Source organism: Hyperolius riggenbachi, chromosome 1, assembly GCF_040937935.1.
Source record: "Hyperolius riggenbachi isolate aHypRig1 chromosome 1, aHypRig1.pri, whole genome shotgun sequence".
NCBI classification, from domain to species: Eukaryota; Metazoa; Chordata; class Amphibia; order Anura; family Hyperoliidae; genus Hyperolius; species Hyperolius riggenbachi.
Window position 1 is genome coordinate 162649123 of NC_090646.1, and position 17532 is coordinate 162666654.

At 44.3% G+C, this 17532-nt stretch overlaps 1 protein-coding gene across 2 annotated transcripts in view; it reads left to right on the forward strand.

Moving 5' to 3' along the window:
* AADAT (aminoadipate aminotransferase) overlaps positions 1-17532 on the forward strand; it is a 51137-nt gene that overhangs the window by 17060 nt on the left and 16545 nt on the right. For both annotated transcript variants that reach the window (XM_068269289.1, XM_068269298.1), the window contains exons 4-7: positions 979-1111; positions 6888-6962; positions 8931-9140; positions 9239-9304. In XM_068269289.1, coding sequence (XP_068125390.1) covers positions 979-1111; positions 6888-6962; positions 8931-9140; positions 9239-9304 — 484 coding nt within the window. The remainder of the gene's footprint in view (positions 1-978; positions 1112-6887; positions 6963-8930; positions 9141-9238; positions 9305-17532) is intronic.

Here is a 17532-nt window from a genome sequence, read left to right on the forward strand (position 1 = left end):
ATAGGAGATAACATGACAAAAAGCATGAAAAAGTCAATTTGTCTAAGTTCAGAATTATGCTGGGTCTTAAATTGCAGCTAAGGCAATGATAGGGGGCAGTTGAAAATTATAGGGGGCAGTTTTATTACTAGAGTGGTTGCTATTGTCTGTGGCACAGCAATATGGGATGCAGGGGTTCAGACCGCACCAGTACCCACGAGGGTGTACGTATATGTACGCCACTGGTGAGTTTGGCGCAGGGAAAGCCGAATGACGGCCCACCCTGCTGCCGCTCAAATTCCCGGTGACGTTAAATACTATTGAACACCCCCTCCCCCCCCCAAGCAATTTGGAGGGCGGAACCCCGAATAACCGGTGTGCAGGCCGCTTACTAGGGCATAACTGCTATAGTGGCACTAACTCAGGCGCTACGCGTCTGTGGGTCAGGCCACACAGATTCCTCCAAAGAAAAGGAGGGGGGGGAGGAAGTCTTAGTGCCTGTGGAGTGAAGGGACACCAGGAGCCTATTGGTGCAGTATCGTTGAGTTATATGTGTAAAATGCAGAATTGTGGGTAATGAATACTCACAAGAATTGGTTGCAGTCCTGCAACCCCTATATGCCACTGCTTGGTTCTCCAGATCTTCTGGGACCTGGGTGGTCCCTCTCCTCCTTCGTTCTTTCCTGATTGTAGGTAGCTACAAATAGCAAAGACTATCACTTCGTATAGAGGCAACAAGATATCAACTAACAGCAGTAGTTGGAGGTGAAATATTTTGCAGAGAAATTTTAAGAAACGCGTTTAGAGGTGCTACAATGTAGAATATCTCTGACATTAGGTTGGAGAGGGTACTGTGTCTGCAGAACTAGCTTAAGGTTAAAGACATTTCACAAAAAAATGCCCATGAGACAGGCATCAGTTTGACAATGGAGGCACTGTGTCTTATATGAATACATTTTGTGTCAAGACAATTCTCATAATGGCATCATCCTTACACAGTGTTCCTGAATTAGTCTCCTGGCTGAAAGATCTGCAGAAAAAACTGCACAATCCACCAACGCTTTCGTACAGCCCAAATGAAGGGCAGATGGAGCTGTGCGTCACCACAGGAAGCCAGGAGGGGCTGTCTAAAGTAAGTCACAGTGTGCAGTGCTTGTTTCTTTTATCTAGATTATGATGGCGCTGGAGGTTTTTACTGAACTTTCCATCAAATTCTTCAGTAATAATACAAAAGCATGAGTGAGGGGCAGGCTGATATTTTGTAAATTCCTAAGATCTATAGCCATAATAATGCAGTGCCCCATTAGGAGTCAACTTAAAGAAACTCTGTAACAAAATTTTCAGCCTTATTTCTTCTATCCTATAAGTTCCTATACCTGTTCTAATGTGCTCTGGATTACTGCAGCCTTTTCTAGATGCACGGTCTCTGTAATATATCTAATCTTTTCTTTGTCAAGCTTTTTCGACCCAGGGAGAAATGTGCTGCCTGTGTTGTAATGAATACAAGCTATGCACGCCCCCTGCAGGCTCTGTGTGCTTTGTTTACTCATCACTCTCTTCCCTGCAGTTTGTGAGGCTGAGGGGGGGGGGGGGGGAGGAAGCTGCCTGTCACATGCTGAGAAACTATGAGAATCCCAGACTGGAGTGCAGATGAAAACGTGTAGTATACTGTAACATGATATGAATTATATATATATATATATATATATATATATATATATATATATATATATATATATATATATATGTGTGTTTGCAAAAGTATTCGGCCCCCTTGAAGTTTTCCACATTTCTTCATATTACTGTCACAAAGGTATCAATTTTATTGGAATTCCACGTGATAGACCAATACAAAGTGATGTACACGTGAGAAGTGGAACAAAAATCATACATGATTCCAGACATTTTTTACAAATAAATAACTGAAAAGTGGGATGTGCGTAATTATTCAGCCCCCTTTAGTCTGAGTGCAGTCAGTTGTCCATAGACATTGCCTGATGAGTGCTAATGACTAAATAGTGCACCTGTGTGTAATCTAATGTCAGTACAAATACAGCTGCTCTGTGACTGCCTCAGAGGTTGTCTAAGAGAATATTGGGAGCAACAACACCATGAAGTCCAAAGAACACACAAGACAGGTCAGGGATAAAGTTATTGAGAAATTTAAAGCAGGCTTAGGCTACAAAAAGATTTCCAAAGCCTTAAACATCCCATGGAGCACTTTTCAAGCGATCATTCAGAAATGGAAGGAGTATGGCACAACTGTAAACCTACCAAGACAAGGCCATCCACCTAAACTCACAGGCCGAACAATGAGAGCGCTGATCAGAAATGCAGTCAAGAGGCCCATGGTGACTCTGGAAGAGCTGCAGAGATCTACAGCTCAGGTGGGGGAATCTGTCCATAGGACAACTATTAGTCATGCACTGCACAAAGTTGGCCTTTATAGAAGAGTGGCAAGAAGAAAGCCATTGTTAACAGAAAAGCATAAGAAGTGCATGCTTTGCATAGTATTGCATAAAATTTGGTTTGTGCTGCTAATGACCTGATATATATTATTTTCCCCTGTGAGCGTGCATAACCACACCCACCTCTAGCCCATAGTTCAGTTAGTAGCTAGTAGAAGGCGAGGTGTTTTTAATTTCATTTCTTCCATTTAGTTGACCCTTGGGCTTTTTTATATACACACACACACAAACACACACACAACACACACATCACTTCCTGGTTAGCGGCCATGTCTTTTGTTTGTAAACACTGCCTACAGCTGGCGATTAAAAGCCAGGATCGCAGCAGGGAGCGGCGAAAACGGCAAAGAGGGATCCAGGAGATCAAAGTGACTCGATTTGTATGTTTTTTATTATACAAATCGGACAGTACAGATTCTCTTTAAAAAGCATCCTTTATATAGGAACATATGCATTTAGACAGATCCATCGCTATGATAAAACATGTCTTTTATTGATCTTAAAAACAAATTATTTAATGTGGCAGAGAGACCATAAGCAACCACAGGATCCAATCAGAACCAACAGTATTGGATATACTGACAGTAGAATTCCATAGTCTTACTTGTCAACTGGCGCCATAGAAATAGTGGACTCTACGCACAGACAATAGGATATACTGTAGCAAAATGTATATTGCAAGGAAATAAAATAAAATATGTAATAGGCAATAACAGAGAAGCCAATTATATAGCTGAATACAAATGGTGTAAGCATCCCATGTACCACGGTATATGTCCACTGTAAATCTCTGAACAGTTGCAAACTAGTGAAAATTAGTCTGTATGTGCTTTGAGCTCAGTAAGTGGCAAACCACATTAAGTTGCAGATAAATGTTTTAAACCTGATTAATAGCATTGTATACTATTATATAAGTAATAATTATATATCCAGATATAGTGTACACAGTAGTCCAGAATCCAAGCTTGGTACTAACAAACTGAAAAATATACTCTTCCTGTGGTTGAGTACCAATTTACGTTAACCATTGACTGCTCAAGCGCTGCAGTTGATTGAATTTTCCAAAACACTGCATGTAGCTTATGGAATGGGTTGTGTTTGTGGTTCCATACCACCGTAGGGCCTCAAGACGTGACAATGAACTGACGAGAATCCATGCCAATTGCTTCCATATACAGTAGCAATAAAAAGCATGTGAATCCTTTGGAATTATATGGATTTATGCACAAATTGATCATAAAATGTGATCTGATCTTCATCTAAGTCACAACAATAGACAATCACAGTCTGCTTAAACTAATACCACATACATAATTAAATGTTTCCATGTTTTTATTGAACACACCATGTAAAAATTCACAGTGTAGATGGAAAAGGTATGTGAACCTTTGGATTTAATAACTGGTTGAACCTCCATTGGCAGCAATAACTTAAACCAAACGTTTCCTGTAGTTGCAGATCAGATGTGCACAATGGCCAGGAGTAATTTTTGACCATTCCTCTTTACAGAACTGTTTCAGTTCAGCAATATTCTTGGCATGTCTGGTGTAAATCGCTTTCTTGAGGTCATGCCTCAATCTCGAGCATCTCAATCGGGTTTAGGTCAGGACTCTGACTGGGCCACTCTAGAAGGTGTATTTTCTTCTTCTAGCATATGCCAGAGACTTTTGTAAGTCTTTAGCCGACACTCTAGGATCCTTCTTCACCTCATTGAGCCTTTTGCACTGTGCTCTTGCAGTCTTCTTTACAGGACGACCACTCCTAGGGAGAGCAGCAGCAGTGCTGAACTTTCTCCATTTATAGACAATTTGTCTAACCGTGGACTGATGAACAGCAAGTCTTTTGGAGATATTTTTATAACCCTTTCCAGCTTTATGCAAGTCAACAATTCCTAATCATAGGTCTTCAGAAAGCTCTTTTGTGCGAGGCATCATTCACATCAGGCAATGCTTTTTAGGAAAAGCAAACCTAAAACTGGTGTGTGTTTTTTATAGGGCAGGGCAGCTGTAACCAACACCTCCAATCTCATCACATTGATTGGACTCCAGCTGGCTAATACCTCACTCCAGTTAGCTCTTGGCGATGTCATTAGTCTAAGGGTTCACATACCTTTTTCACCTGCACTGTGAATGTTTACATGGTGTGTATAGTGAAGCATGTAATTATTTGTGTGGTATTTGTTTAAGCAGACCGTGATTGTCTATTGTTGTGATTTAGATGAAGATCAGATGACCAAAAAGACAAGCGTGTGACCCTGCATAAACCGCACCACAATATGTAGAATGTACAAAAATAGCCTTTATTGAACCATAAAAATAACAATAAAACCATAAAAACAAGCACAATAAATAATGCCCTCAAAATAGCACTAAGTATGCTGGTATCAACCATGAGGATACATATGTGAGATGTAACCTGAACGCAGCTGCACACACCGGGAGCGGGGAGGAGAGGGATGTGAATGAGACAGGCCTGAACATGCAGATGGGTGGCCTCTAATAAACTGTGTGTCTAGTGAGATGAAGAGGGATAATGGAGGGTAGTTCCATATACTGGGGCCAGTGGGTGAGAGGTGATGGCCAAATAGCATAAGGGGCATTGAAAGCCCTGGTGAAAGAGAGATCCAGATGACTGGAAGCGTGTGTGCTGAGTGGAGGGCTTACCGGAGTGGAGCTGGACCAATAAAGTGTGTGTCTAGTGAGATAAAGAAGGATAATGGAGGGTAATTCCGGAAGAAGCCGCTGTTTGCGGCGAATCGCGACGGCTCTCTGCACGCCTGCCCTCTGGTCCAGCTCCACTCCGGTAAGCCTTCCAGTCATCTGGATCTTTCTTTCACCAGGGCTTTCACTGCCCCTTATGCTTTTTGGCCATCACCTCTCACCCACTGGCCTTAGTATATGGAACTACCCTCCATTATCCTTCTTTATCTCACTAGACACACACTTTATTGGTCCAGCTCCACTCCGGTAAGCCCTCCACTCAGCACACACGCTTCCAGTCATCTGGATCTCTCTTTCACCAGGGCTTTCAATGCCCCTTATGCTATTTGGCCATCACCTCTCACCCACTGGCCCCAGTATATGGAACTACCCTCCATTATCCCTCTTCATCCCACTAGACACACACTTTATTAGAGGCCACCCATCTGCATGTTCAGGCCTGTCTCATTCACATCCCTCTCCTCCCCGCTCCCGGTGTGTGCAGCTGCGTTCAGGTTACATCTCACATATGTATCCTCATGGTTGATACCAGCATACTTAGTGCTATTTTGAGGGCATTATTTGTTGTGCTTGTTTTTATGGTTTTATTGTTATTTGTATGGTTCAATAAAGGCTATTTTTGTACATTCTACATATTGTGGTGCGGTTTATGCAGGGCCACACGCTTGTCTTTTTGGTCATGTTGTTCTCTTGTTTGGCCTTTCTGCACACATATATTGATTTATATATTTATTAGCCTTCTGTTATTTAGTGCTAATTAGTACTAATGATGGTGCTTGTCCAATCCTTCAGCTTAGATGAAGATCAGATCACATTTTATGACCAATTTGTGCAGAAATCCATATAATTCCAAATGGTTTACATACTTTTTACAATGTTTAACTGCACAAGCACAGAATGCTCCTGGCCACGGGAGCGTAATGGGGGATGTGGCCGGAACCGCACAAGCACAGTGGCCCACAACTGGGCCAGTCTGGGAATTTATTGGGCCAGACTGCTGGAGAACGGAGGGGACCGGATGGAATCGGAGCGACCAGACGGACTACAGGGGGCTGGGGAAGCCCCAGATAAATATAAAACCTGAGGTGTTCTTCATCTCAGGTACTCTTTGCTATTAGAGTACGCAGCAATCTGTAAAGAAAGATGACCTCAAAATGCATTTTCAGAAAACAGCATTACCTGCTATTGGAGCAGAGCTGTTTTGCAGAACTTGCACTTCACCATTAATAAGCTAATTATTGGTTGGACCTCTCAGACTAAAGATGGCCACACACCATACAATTTTTAAAATATCTTTCCGATTCAAGAATTAAAATAAATTTTTCTGACTGATTGTAACAATTAAAAAATCTGACCAATGTACCACACGTGTGCTCAATTTTTCCCCAATTATGAAAAAAAATGATTGCAAACTGAAAAAATTGCTTGGGAGTATATGTAAGGAAATTGACAATCTACCACACACCATACAATTTTCATAAAAATTGATCAGAAAAATCCACCATTCCCAATTGACTTTTATCGAATAAAAACTGGAAATCAGATCAGATTTCCTGCTTAAATGAAAAAAAAAAAAGCTTTTGATTATTCTGGAAATCCGATCGTTTTTATCGAATTGCCATAAAATTGGATCATTTTATTGTATTGTGTGTGGCCACCTTAAGAGTTGTAACTGCACAATAAAACATCTTTTACAACAACTGTACTACATATCTTTTAGGTATTTGAAATGCTTGTGAACCCTGGAGACAACGTCTTGATGGATACAACAGCCTACTCTGGAACTCTAGCAGCAGTGAGTATTCCTTCATTATGTTTTCTAATAAAACATGAAACAAGAAGACAAAGTCCACCTCGGTAGCATCCCTCACAGTATGCATGGACTGATCCCAGGGGATGTAGCCTAATGAAATCCTACAGCATGGTTACCCGTCACCCACTAAAGCTGGGTCTACACGTGCCGATGTATCTTATCAATCGAGCCGCTGATGCGTAGGGTAGCAGCCTATCATTCCTTGCAGGGTGTTCTTAAAAGTCTGCACCTCAGGTGGGCCACTCCACTTGCCAAGAAACTAAAAGTAACTGACAGTCTTCTACTTCCACAGTCATGTTCACCTATCTACCCAGCTTTAAGCCCTTAATTGCATGCTATACATCTCAAGCCTACAGCAGATTAATGCAAAACGTCCCCATTAGGCCTAACTGAACAATGTATTTTCATTTCTTTGTTTCATTAAAATTACTTCAGAAAAAAATGAAATTCTTCAGCTTGCCAGTAAATTTGTTCAATGTCCACAAAATGAGAAGTCAATCAAAATATAAAAAAAAAGTTTTAAAATGAATAAACTTTTCCATAGCTCTAGTTTATTAAAATTTGCATATGAATTCAAAGAATTTGTCATTTGCCTGTTTCTGCATCACATATTTCTCCAATGCATCTTGTAGCCATGGTATGAGCACAACCAAAGTTTTTCACCTCCCTTTGTCCATCTTTTGGCAATGTTTTTGCGTTTATGAGTGCAGACCGCAAAAGCCAGCCAATCACTTGACTATAAAAAATGATCAGACTGCATATTCTGTCTTGGTTGCTGTTGACCTTCTCAAAATATGGTATGTAACTCCAGAAAGATTGCTTGACTTAAATTGAAACTGAGACTAGATAATACACTTCTTCCATTTTACTACAACCTACTTCCTTCATTATCGTACACCCACTATGATGTTCCTACTTAAATGTGACACCTTTGTTGTGCTTCCCAATATTACCGGAACTCATTGATTATAGTGCTCCCTCCTTGATGGTGTTTTATAGTGACAATGCATATGTGAAAAAAGGGCGCCCAGAAATGGCCAATAGTAGAATTACTTATGTTCTACTCTTGCAGTGCAAATGGTGATAGTAAAATATCTGTAATAGGTGCCCATACACAATGCAATCAAATCATTCAATTTCCCAAAACATCAAATAAAGAAAATATACTATATATATATATATATATATATATATATATATATATATATATATATATATAATTTTTTGATCAAAATTATTACAATTATTACTTTTTTTTTTCTCTACAAAAATGTGATTGATGCACTGGAAAAATCAGTTTGAAAATTGAATGGTGTATGGTAGGCTTGATAAAATAATTTAATAGATATTTGATAAAATAATCTAATCTATTTTACTAATATTATAAATGCAAAAGTCTGGATGTTTGTTACTCAGTCACGCAACAATGGCTGAACGGATTTGAATGAAATTTGGCACACACATACAGTAGTACATTCCCGGGAATAACATACAGGATACTTTTTATCACCATAACCAAAAATTGGGCGGAGACAAATACAAATTTCACTGGGAAAATGTAAACTGCAGCCATGATAACTTTTATGGTAAAACATTTTCTTTAATACAATTTATAGAAATCCTAAATAAACTGAAGTTTTACTTGGTTTCATGTTTGCAGAAGGCACTGAAAGAGTTAAGTCTCTGTGTTTACCTTATGGAAAGCTGCCTATGCAGAGATCTCCTGCAGTCTGCTGTATACAGTTGCTGATGAAACTATTTACTACTACTTATTAGACAGGTTGCTCTGCCTACACAAACTTTGAATACAGAGAAGTGCATTTTTCCAGCAACTATATATGAAACAAAGACTTTTCATTGTGTGCTGCGCAAGAATGTGTGTCCACTTATCCGAACATTGACAGTGAATAGTTGGGCATTAATAACATTTGTTTAACTTTGTATTTTCAGGTGCGTCCGTTGGGATGTAATTTGATTGGTGTCCCCACGGACCAGCATGGTATTATACCTCAGGCTCTTAAAGATATTCTCTCCAGATGGCAACCAGAGGATGCTACAAATCCTGAGAAGAATTCACCAAAAGTTCTATACACTGTTCCAAATGGAGGGAATCCTACTGGCTCCTCCTTGACCATTGAACGCAAAATTGAAATATACCAGGTACTAGACAATAAAATACATAATTACTATATTTACAAATTCAAAACTGAAAACATGTAAATTTAGAATGTCTATTAATGTATCTCTTCTATCAACAGATTGCACAAGATTATGATTTAATTATTTTAGAGGATGACCCCTATTATTTTCTCCAGTTTAATAAGGTAAGTGTGACAATCTGTCAGCTAGAGCACGGAGATCTGATTACATGATTATCTGCAGTACAACCACTAATGCAGATATATAAGAGCAAGGCAATCAGTATCTTCCTGATGGTAATTCAGCGGAAGGCTCACTACTGATGTTATGGCCTAAAACGATCAGACGAGATCAGTATCACACCCAGCACCTTGATTATTGAGCATCCGCAGAATCACCAATAATACAAGGACAGACCCGATTATATAGCAATCTGTGGAATTGCTTATAATGCGGGCTGATCAAAACAGGGTAATCGACACACGAATAAATGAGGTAACAATAAATGCTGTAACAATTCAACGTAGTGGAAATATCCACCACACAGCGATTCCTCAGAGGTGTGGTTACCTCTGAATGGGAACCCCGTGTGTGAGATCCTTCAAAGGAGCAGAGGAAGAATCTCGGCCACTAGCAGTAATGATCTCCTAGGGCAAGCGTCTCGGAGAGGCAAGCCTCAGAGAGAACCCTACAGTGGGAGACGTTCCACTGAAGGGAGAAAGGTCAGAGGGCCAGAGGTTCGGCAACAGTACAGGCGGCAACAGCACAGAGACGTGAGACGAGAGAATAGTCAGAAACCAAGCCAATAGTCGGTAACGGTGCGGGCTAGCAAGGTACAGAAACAGAAGGCTGATTCAGAGTCGGTAAACAGGCAGAGTCGGCAACTTGAATCAGATAGGCGGAAGTACAATAACGATTAGAGTAAAGGATAGTCAGGGATAGCCAGAGTCATACACAGGTAAACAATCAAATACAATCCTAATCTGAGGTGTTAAGTCCTTGGTTTCGACACCTGGGATCTAGCCTAAGGTCTGAGCGCTAACACAGAAGTATTCACGGCAGCAGACAACTTGCTACTGACAAGCAAGTCCTATATGTAGCCAGAGAGCTGCCCAGCGCCGCCCCAGAGCCCCAGCCAATCCAAGGACCTGCTGGAGTCAGCTGACCGGCCTGGTCAGCTGACTCCCCTTCTGGAGGCATAAAGTTCCTGTCTCCTCGCGCGTGCGGGCATAAGGCGGAGAAACTGAGCCAGCGACAGAGCAGATGACCCCCCACCAGGCAGCAACTGTGCGGCGGAGTCCGCCGAGCTCACGGACTCCGCCGCCTGCCCTACTCCGCCCGCCGGCAAGGATGCAGAGGCTCCCGCTTGTGATGCAGAACCCGTTGCCACGTGCGTTCTGGCGGCGGTTCCGCTAGTTATTACAGTAAGTAGCTGATAAACAGTGATCTAAATATCAGGAAACAAAAGTTGTTCAGTCTTAGGGTTCCCTGAATTCTTCTCTAGCCTCATATCCTACCCTGTATGGAGATGCCATGGCCACCTCACCCCTCCATTTCCCAGAAATGTAACCTAGTGCCTAACACTACTACTTTCCCTAATGGGCGCCTAGTACTGACCCTGATCTCTCACTTATGCCTAGTCTCCACATGTTCATCCATCCCTTACTCCCCATTTTCTCTTCATATCCATGTACGCCTGAATCTTTTGATACGTATTCATGGGAATCTGATATAAGGAATATGAGCAGTCCTTATGCACATGGGTAAGTATCATACATTTCAGGAGCACAGGATTGTTAAGAGAAAATAGGGAGCTAGAGATGGAAGGATTAGAGCACAGTTTATTAGGCAATGAGGTTATCTGTTTTGCCTTTCCTATATAATAAATCTATTGTCTGCAGATTCTATTGTCAAAGTACTAGTAGACAGCACTCCTGTAGTTGGAACCAGGCAGCACTCCTGGCTCCAACTGTAATCCAAAGTGTAAAGACCGGCACCATCAGCTTGTATATATGCTCTTTATTATAAAAGACACATTGACATAAGAAACAGTGACGTTTTGGAGGGGACCCCCTCCTTTCTCAAGCCAGTGTCAGTGTCTGAATGTACAAAAGCAGAACAGCCTTATATACTACACATGCATAGGAGAATAGCCAATCACATTCAAATTTCGCCTATGGCGACCAATTCCCTTCTATCACCTCAGGCGGACCTGATAGGGGACTATATTTCTAATATTCAAATGTGCGCAGATCATGACAAACCCATTCTGCGCAGGAACGGGGAGAAAAGATGACAGCGGCCACGCGCGCATCCATATTAAACCCCGACCAATCCGCCATGAGGAAATGAAACGCCGTCGTCATAGCCACACCTCCGATAGAGACGGACCTGATGGGGAACCTCACTGGCGCGAGAGAACAGCGAAACCGCCGCCCCCTCTGGTACTGGCGTCAGCGAGTCACGTGGGCAGAATGTAAACACACAGCCCACGTGCTCGGAGTGGAACGCACGTCGCTGCCAAACATCCCTCCCCTCCGCGCTATACGGGGGAAGGAAGCCCAAATAGTAAGGACCAAATAAAGAATAATAATAACATCAAACAAAATAAAGCAAATAACAGCAATATGGATAACCTTACAGAAGAGGCTGCATATCATACTCCCTATTTGTACCCCGTGGTTCTAATGTGTCCAACATTCTTATCCAAACCGCCTCTCTTTATAGTAATTTTTTTTATCCTATTACCACCCCTTCTAGGTATTGATACATGTTCCAAAATTTGAAATCGCAACTGACGGACTGTATGACCTGCCTGTAGAAAATATGAAGAAACAGATAGCTCAGATTACTCCTAATTGAAGATTTATGTGATGCTAATCTAGCCTTCATAGGTTGTGTCGTCTGGCCAATATATAAAAGACCACATGGGCATTTTAAAGCATAGATTACATAACTAGAATTACAGTCAAATTGATCATGTATTTTGAATGAAGTTCCCAGATGGGGATGTCTCACTACTGGACCTTTAATTACACTATGGCAATTAACACAATTCATGCAGGGATAAGTCCCATTAGGGCGGTTAGAGGTAGGACGTCGGGATTGTTCTGAACCTAAATCAGCACATACCAACTTATCTCTAAGTGTAGGGGCACATTTATAAGACATTAAAGGTGGGGACTGAAATGAGAGAGAGAGAGAGAGAGAGATATGTTGGCTCTTTATAAATAAATAATAATAATATAAAATCATGTCTTACCTACACCAGCCCTATCACACTGATTATAGAAGTAGAAACATTTTGATTTTCTAGCAGTTTATTAGAGATGTCACGAACCTCCGATTTTCGGTTCGCAAACTTCCGCGGAAGGTTCGGTTCGCGTAAAAGTTCGCGAACCGCAATAGACTTCAATGGGGAGGCGAACGTTGAAAAATAGAAAAAATTATGCTGGCCACAAAAGTGATGGAAAAGATGTTTCAAGGGGTCTAACACCTGGAGGGGGGCATAGCGGAGTGGGATACATGCCCAAAGTCCCGGGAAAAAAATCTGGATTTGAAGCAAAGCAGCGTTTTAAGGGCAGAAATCACATTGAATGCTAAATTGCAGGCCTAAAGTGCTTTCAAACATCTTGCATGGGTATACATCAATTAGGTAGTGTAATAAGAGTTCTGCTTCACACTGACACACCAAACTCACTGTGTAACGCACCGCAAACAGCTGTTTGCGTAGTGACGGCCGTGCTGGACTGGTGCGCACCGTGGCCAGAGTGTAGGCCGTGGCGTTTTTCAAGCCCATATGGTCGCCGGGCTGTGGTAGCTCAATGATAGAACAACAGTGACTGTCGAGCTGATCAAATTTGGTCTGACCACAATGAAGCAACAACCTTATTATCTTTTGTGTGCCACCCCCACCCAAGACACTCAAATAGCCGGCAGTCATTGCTTCATTGTGATGTGCAAGCCCCTTCACCGCGGCAAGGTAATGTTCACGAAGGGGGATGGGCACATGTACATACCTTTTGTTTTTTTGTTGCAGCCGCCCGCAGTGCAGCCAGAAAAATTAGGCAGGCATGTACACGCACCAGAAAAATTTGTGTAGCAGCTGCTGCTAGCAGCGGCCTTAAAAATTCAGGAATCCGCCTAGAGTCCTGGACCCTGTTGGTGGTGGCGGAGAAGACAGTCAAGCGGCCTGCAGGCAGAGATGCTGTGTGTGGGGACTGACTTAGTCTTCGGTCGTGCAGTAGCCCTCCGTGATCCATTCCTCATTAATTTTGATAAAGGTCAGGTACTGAACACTTTCATGACTTAGGCGACTTCTCTTCTCAGTAACTATGCCTCCAGCTGCACTGAAGGTCCTTTCTGACAGGACGCTTGCGGCAGGGCAAGAGAGAAGTTTTATGGCAAATTGGGACAGCTCTGGCCACAGGTCAAGCCTGGGCAACCAGTAGTCCAAGGGTTCATCGTCGCTTTTCGCAGAGTCTACATCCACACTCAAGGCCAGGTAGTCAGCTACCTGCCGGTCCAGGCGTTGGTGGAGGGTGGATCCGGAAGGACTATGGTGAGGAGTTGGACTAAAGAACGTCCGCATGTCCGACATCACCCTGAGATCTGCGTGGACTTGGGAGGAGGAGGGTTACTGCCAGTGGTACCTTGATTGCGTTGTGCAGCCACATCACCCTTAAACGCATTGTAAAGCATCATCGACAGCTTGTTCTGCAAGTACTGCATTCTTTCCGCCTTGTGTTGAGTTGGTAACAGGTCCACCACTTTGTGCCTGTACCGAGGGTCTAGTAGCGTGGCCACCCAGTACAGGTCATTCGACTTGAGTTTTTTGATACGGGGGTCCCTCAACAGGCTGGACAACATGAAAGAGGACATCTGCACAAAGCTGGATGCAGACGTACTCTCCATCTCCTCTTGCTCTTCCTCAGTGATGGGATGCAACTCCTCTTCCTCCCCCCAGTCACGAACAATACCACGGGAACGTGGAGCAGCAGAAGCCCCCTGTGACGGCTGCCGCGGTTGTTCTTCTTCCGCCGCCTCTTCCTCCTCCACAGAAACACCTTCCTCATCATCACCATCATCAGAGTCTGACTCCTCTCCTTCCCCACACGACTCCTCTTCTTCTTCCTCCTCCTCCCCCCTCTGTGCTGCTGCAGGTGTTGTGGGAACATCGGGTTCAGGTGTAAATGGCTCCCACGACTCCTGCTGCCGTAACTCTTCTCGTTCACGCTCCTCCACAGCTGTATCTACCACTCTATGCACGGCACGCTCCAGGAAGTAGGCGTAGGGGATCAAGTCGCTGATGGTGCCCTCATCGCGACTCACCAGTTTGGTCACCTCCTCAAAGGGCTCCATGACCCTGCATGCATTTCGCATCAGTGTCCAGTTGTTGGGCCACAACATCCCCATCCTCCCAGATTGTGTCCTTGTACTGTAATGATACAGGTACTGGGTGACGGCTTTCTCCTGGTCTAGCAGGCAAGAGAACATCAGCAGGGTGGAATTCCAGCGAGTCGGGCTATCGCAAATCAGGCGTCTCACCGGCAAGTTGTTTCTACGCTGAATGTCCGCAAAGCGTGCCATGGCCTTGTAAGAGCGCCTGAAATGCCCACACAACTTCCTGGCCTGCTTCAGGACGTCCTCTAAGCCTGGGTACTTGGACACAAATCTTTGCACGACCAGATTCAGCACATGTGCCATGCAGGGTATGTGTGTCAGCTTTCCCAAATTCAACGCAGCAATGAGATTGCTGCCGTTGTCACACACCACGTTGCCGATCTCAAGCTTGTGCGGGGTAAGCCATTGCTCCACCTGTTTGTTAAGAGCAGCCAGGAGAGCTGCTCCAGTGTAACTATCCGCTTTCAGTCAAGACATGTCTAACACTGCGTGACACCGTCGTACCTGGCATGCAGCATAGGCCCTGGGGTGCTGGGGCTGTGTAGCTGGAGAGGAGATCGTGGCGCCACGTACTCCCTGCTTGCTGCCATCGGTCACCAGGTTGACCCAATGGGCTGTGTATGTAATGTAGTGGCCCTGCCCGTGCTTGGCAGACCAGGCATCCGTGGTCAGGTGGACCCTTGACCCAACGCTGTGTGCCAGAGATGACACCACTTGCCTCTCAACTGCACGGTACAGTTTGGGTATGGCCTTTTGTGAAAAATAATTGCGGCCTGGTATCTTCCACTGCGGTGTACCAAAGGCCACAAACTTACGGAAAGCATCCGACTCCACCAGCTTGTATGGTAATAGCTGGCGAGCTAATAGTTCCGCCACGCCAGCTGTCAGACGCCGGGCAAGAGGGTGACTGGCAGACATTTGCTTCTTACGCTCAAATACTTCCTTCACGGACAGCTGGGTACTGCTGTGGGCAGAGGAGAAGGAACCGCTGAAGGGAAGAGGCGGTGTGGAGGAGGGTGGCTGTGAAGGTGCAAGGGAGAAAGTGGATGAAGACGATGCACCTGAAGGAGGAAGAGGAGAAGGAGGGTGGCTTGTCTTTTGAGGGGTGCTGCTTTTCCTCAGGTGTTCTTGCCATAGCTGTTTGTGCCTTCTCTCCAGGTGCTTTCGTAAGGCACTTGTCCCTACATGAGAGTTGGCCTTTCCACGGCTCAATTTTTGCTGGCAGAGACAACAGATGGCTTTTCTCCGATCTGAGACACACACGTGAAAAAATTTCCAAACCGCTGAGCCCCCCTGGGGTGATGGCGCCACGGTGGCATCAGCAGCTGACGTTGAAGGGCATGTTGGCTGGCTGGCCATAGCTGGCGATACATGGCGCCGGACACTGCCCCCAGCTGTTTCTGAGGACGAGCTCCCTCTGCTTCTATCATGGAGTCGTCTCCTCCTACTCCTCTCTGACTCCTCCTCTGAACTGTCCCCCTGGTCATCTCCTCTACCGGGAACATATGTGGTATCCGTATAATCGTCATCATAATCCTCCTGGCCAGCTGCGCTTTCCTCAGACACCTCCTCAAGTGCACCAACTTCAGGTGGTCCACCATCATCCCCATCAACACACGTTACGTCCATACTATCGCCACCTAACTCAGACGAATGAGGTGGTGTACCTGCGCCTTCTTGTTGTTGTTGCAGTGGTTGCTGGGAATCAGTGATTTCACCACCACCAAATAACTCCTGCGAAGTGTCAAATGCAGCGGATGTGGTGCTTGTTGTAGCGCTGGTGGCTGCGGGAGATTAGGTGTTCTGTGTTAAATACTCAAGCACCTCCTCACGATTTTGGGAAGTGATGGCACGTGCCTTCTTCTGAGCACTGTATTTTGGGGCAGGTCTGCACGAAATCACAGCAACACCACCTCGCACAGACCTGCCAGTGCCTGGTGGACTTCCTCTGGGTCTGCCTCTACCTCTTCCTCTACCTGGTTTGTCCATTTTGTCCATCTCGGGGGGGATGCTAGCTATATGCAGTGAGGTGGGTTCTCACTCAACACAACAGGTTGTAAGATGCAGTGAGCTGGGTTCACTGAACAGTAAAGGTACTTAAGATGCAGTGAGGTGGGTTCTCACTCAACACAACAGGTAGTTAGATGCAGTGAGCTAGGTTCACTCAACACAACGCTAGGTATATGCAGTGATGAGGTGAGTTAAGTAAACACAACAGGTACTGGGTAGTTAGATGCAGTGAGCTGGGTTCACTGAACAGTAAAGGTACTTAAGATGCAGTGAGGTGGGTTCACTGAACAGTAAAGGTACTTAAGATGCAGTGAGGTGGGTTCTCACTCAACACAACAGGTAGTTAGATGCAGTGAGGTGGCCAGGTGGGTTCTCACTCAACACAACAGGTAGTTAGATGCAGTGAGCTGGGTTCACTCAACACAACGCTAGGTATATGCAGTGGTGAGGTGGGTTAAGTAAACACAACAGGTACTGGGTAGTTAGATGCAGTGAGCTGGGTTCACTGAACAGTAATGGTACTTAAGATGCAGTGAGGTGGGTTCTCACTCAACACAACAGGTAGTTAGATGCAGTGAGGTGGCCAGGTGGGTTCTCACTCAACACAACAGGTAGTTAGATGCAGTGAGCTGGGTTCACTCAACACAACGCTAGGTATATGCAGTGGTGAGGTGGGTTAAGTAAACACAACAGGTACTGGGTAGTTAGATGCAGTGAGCTGGGTTTACTGAACAGTTAGGGCTTGATTCACAAAAGAGTGCTAACTGTTAGCACGGCCGTTTTCTCGCGAATTTTCGCATTGCGCGCGATCGTGAATTTTTGCGCGAAACGATAACGTTTTCACGCGCAAACGCAAATTTTACCGTGAAATCGATATCGTTTTCGCGCGAAGATTCGCGTTTGCGCGCGAAAACGTTATCGTTTCGCACGAAAATTCGCGCGAAAACGGCCGTGCTAACAGTTAGCACTCTTTTGTGAAACAAGCCCTAAAGGTACTTAA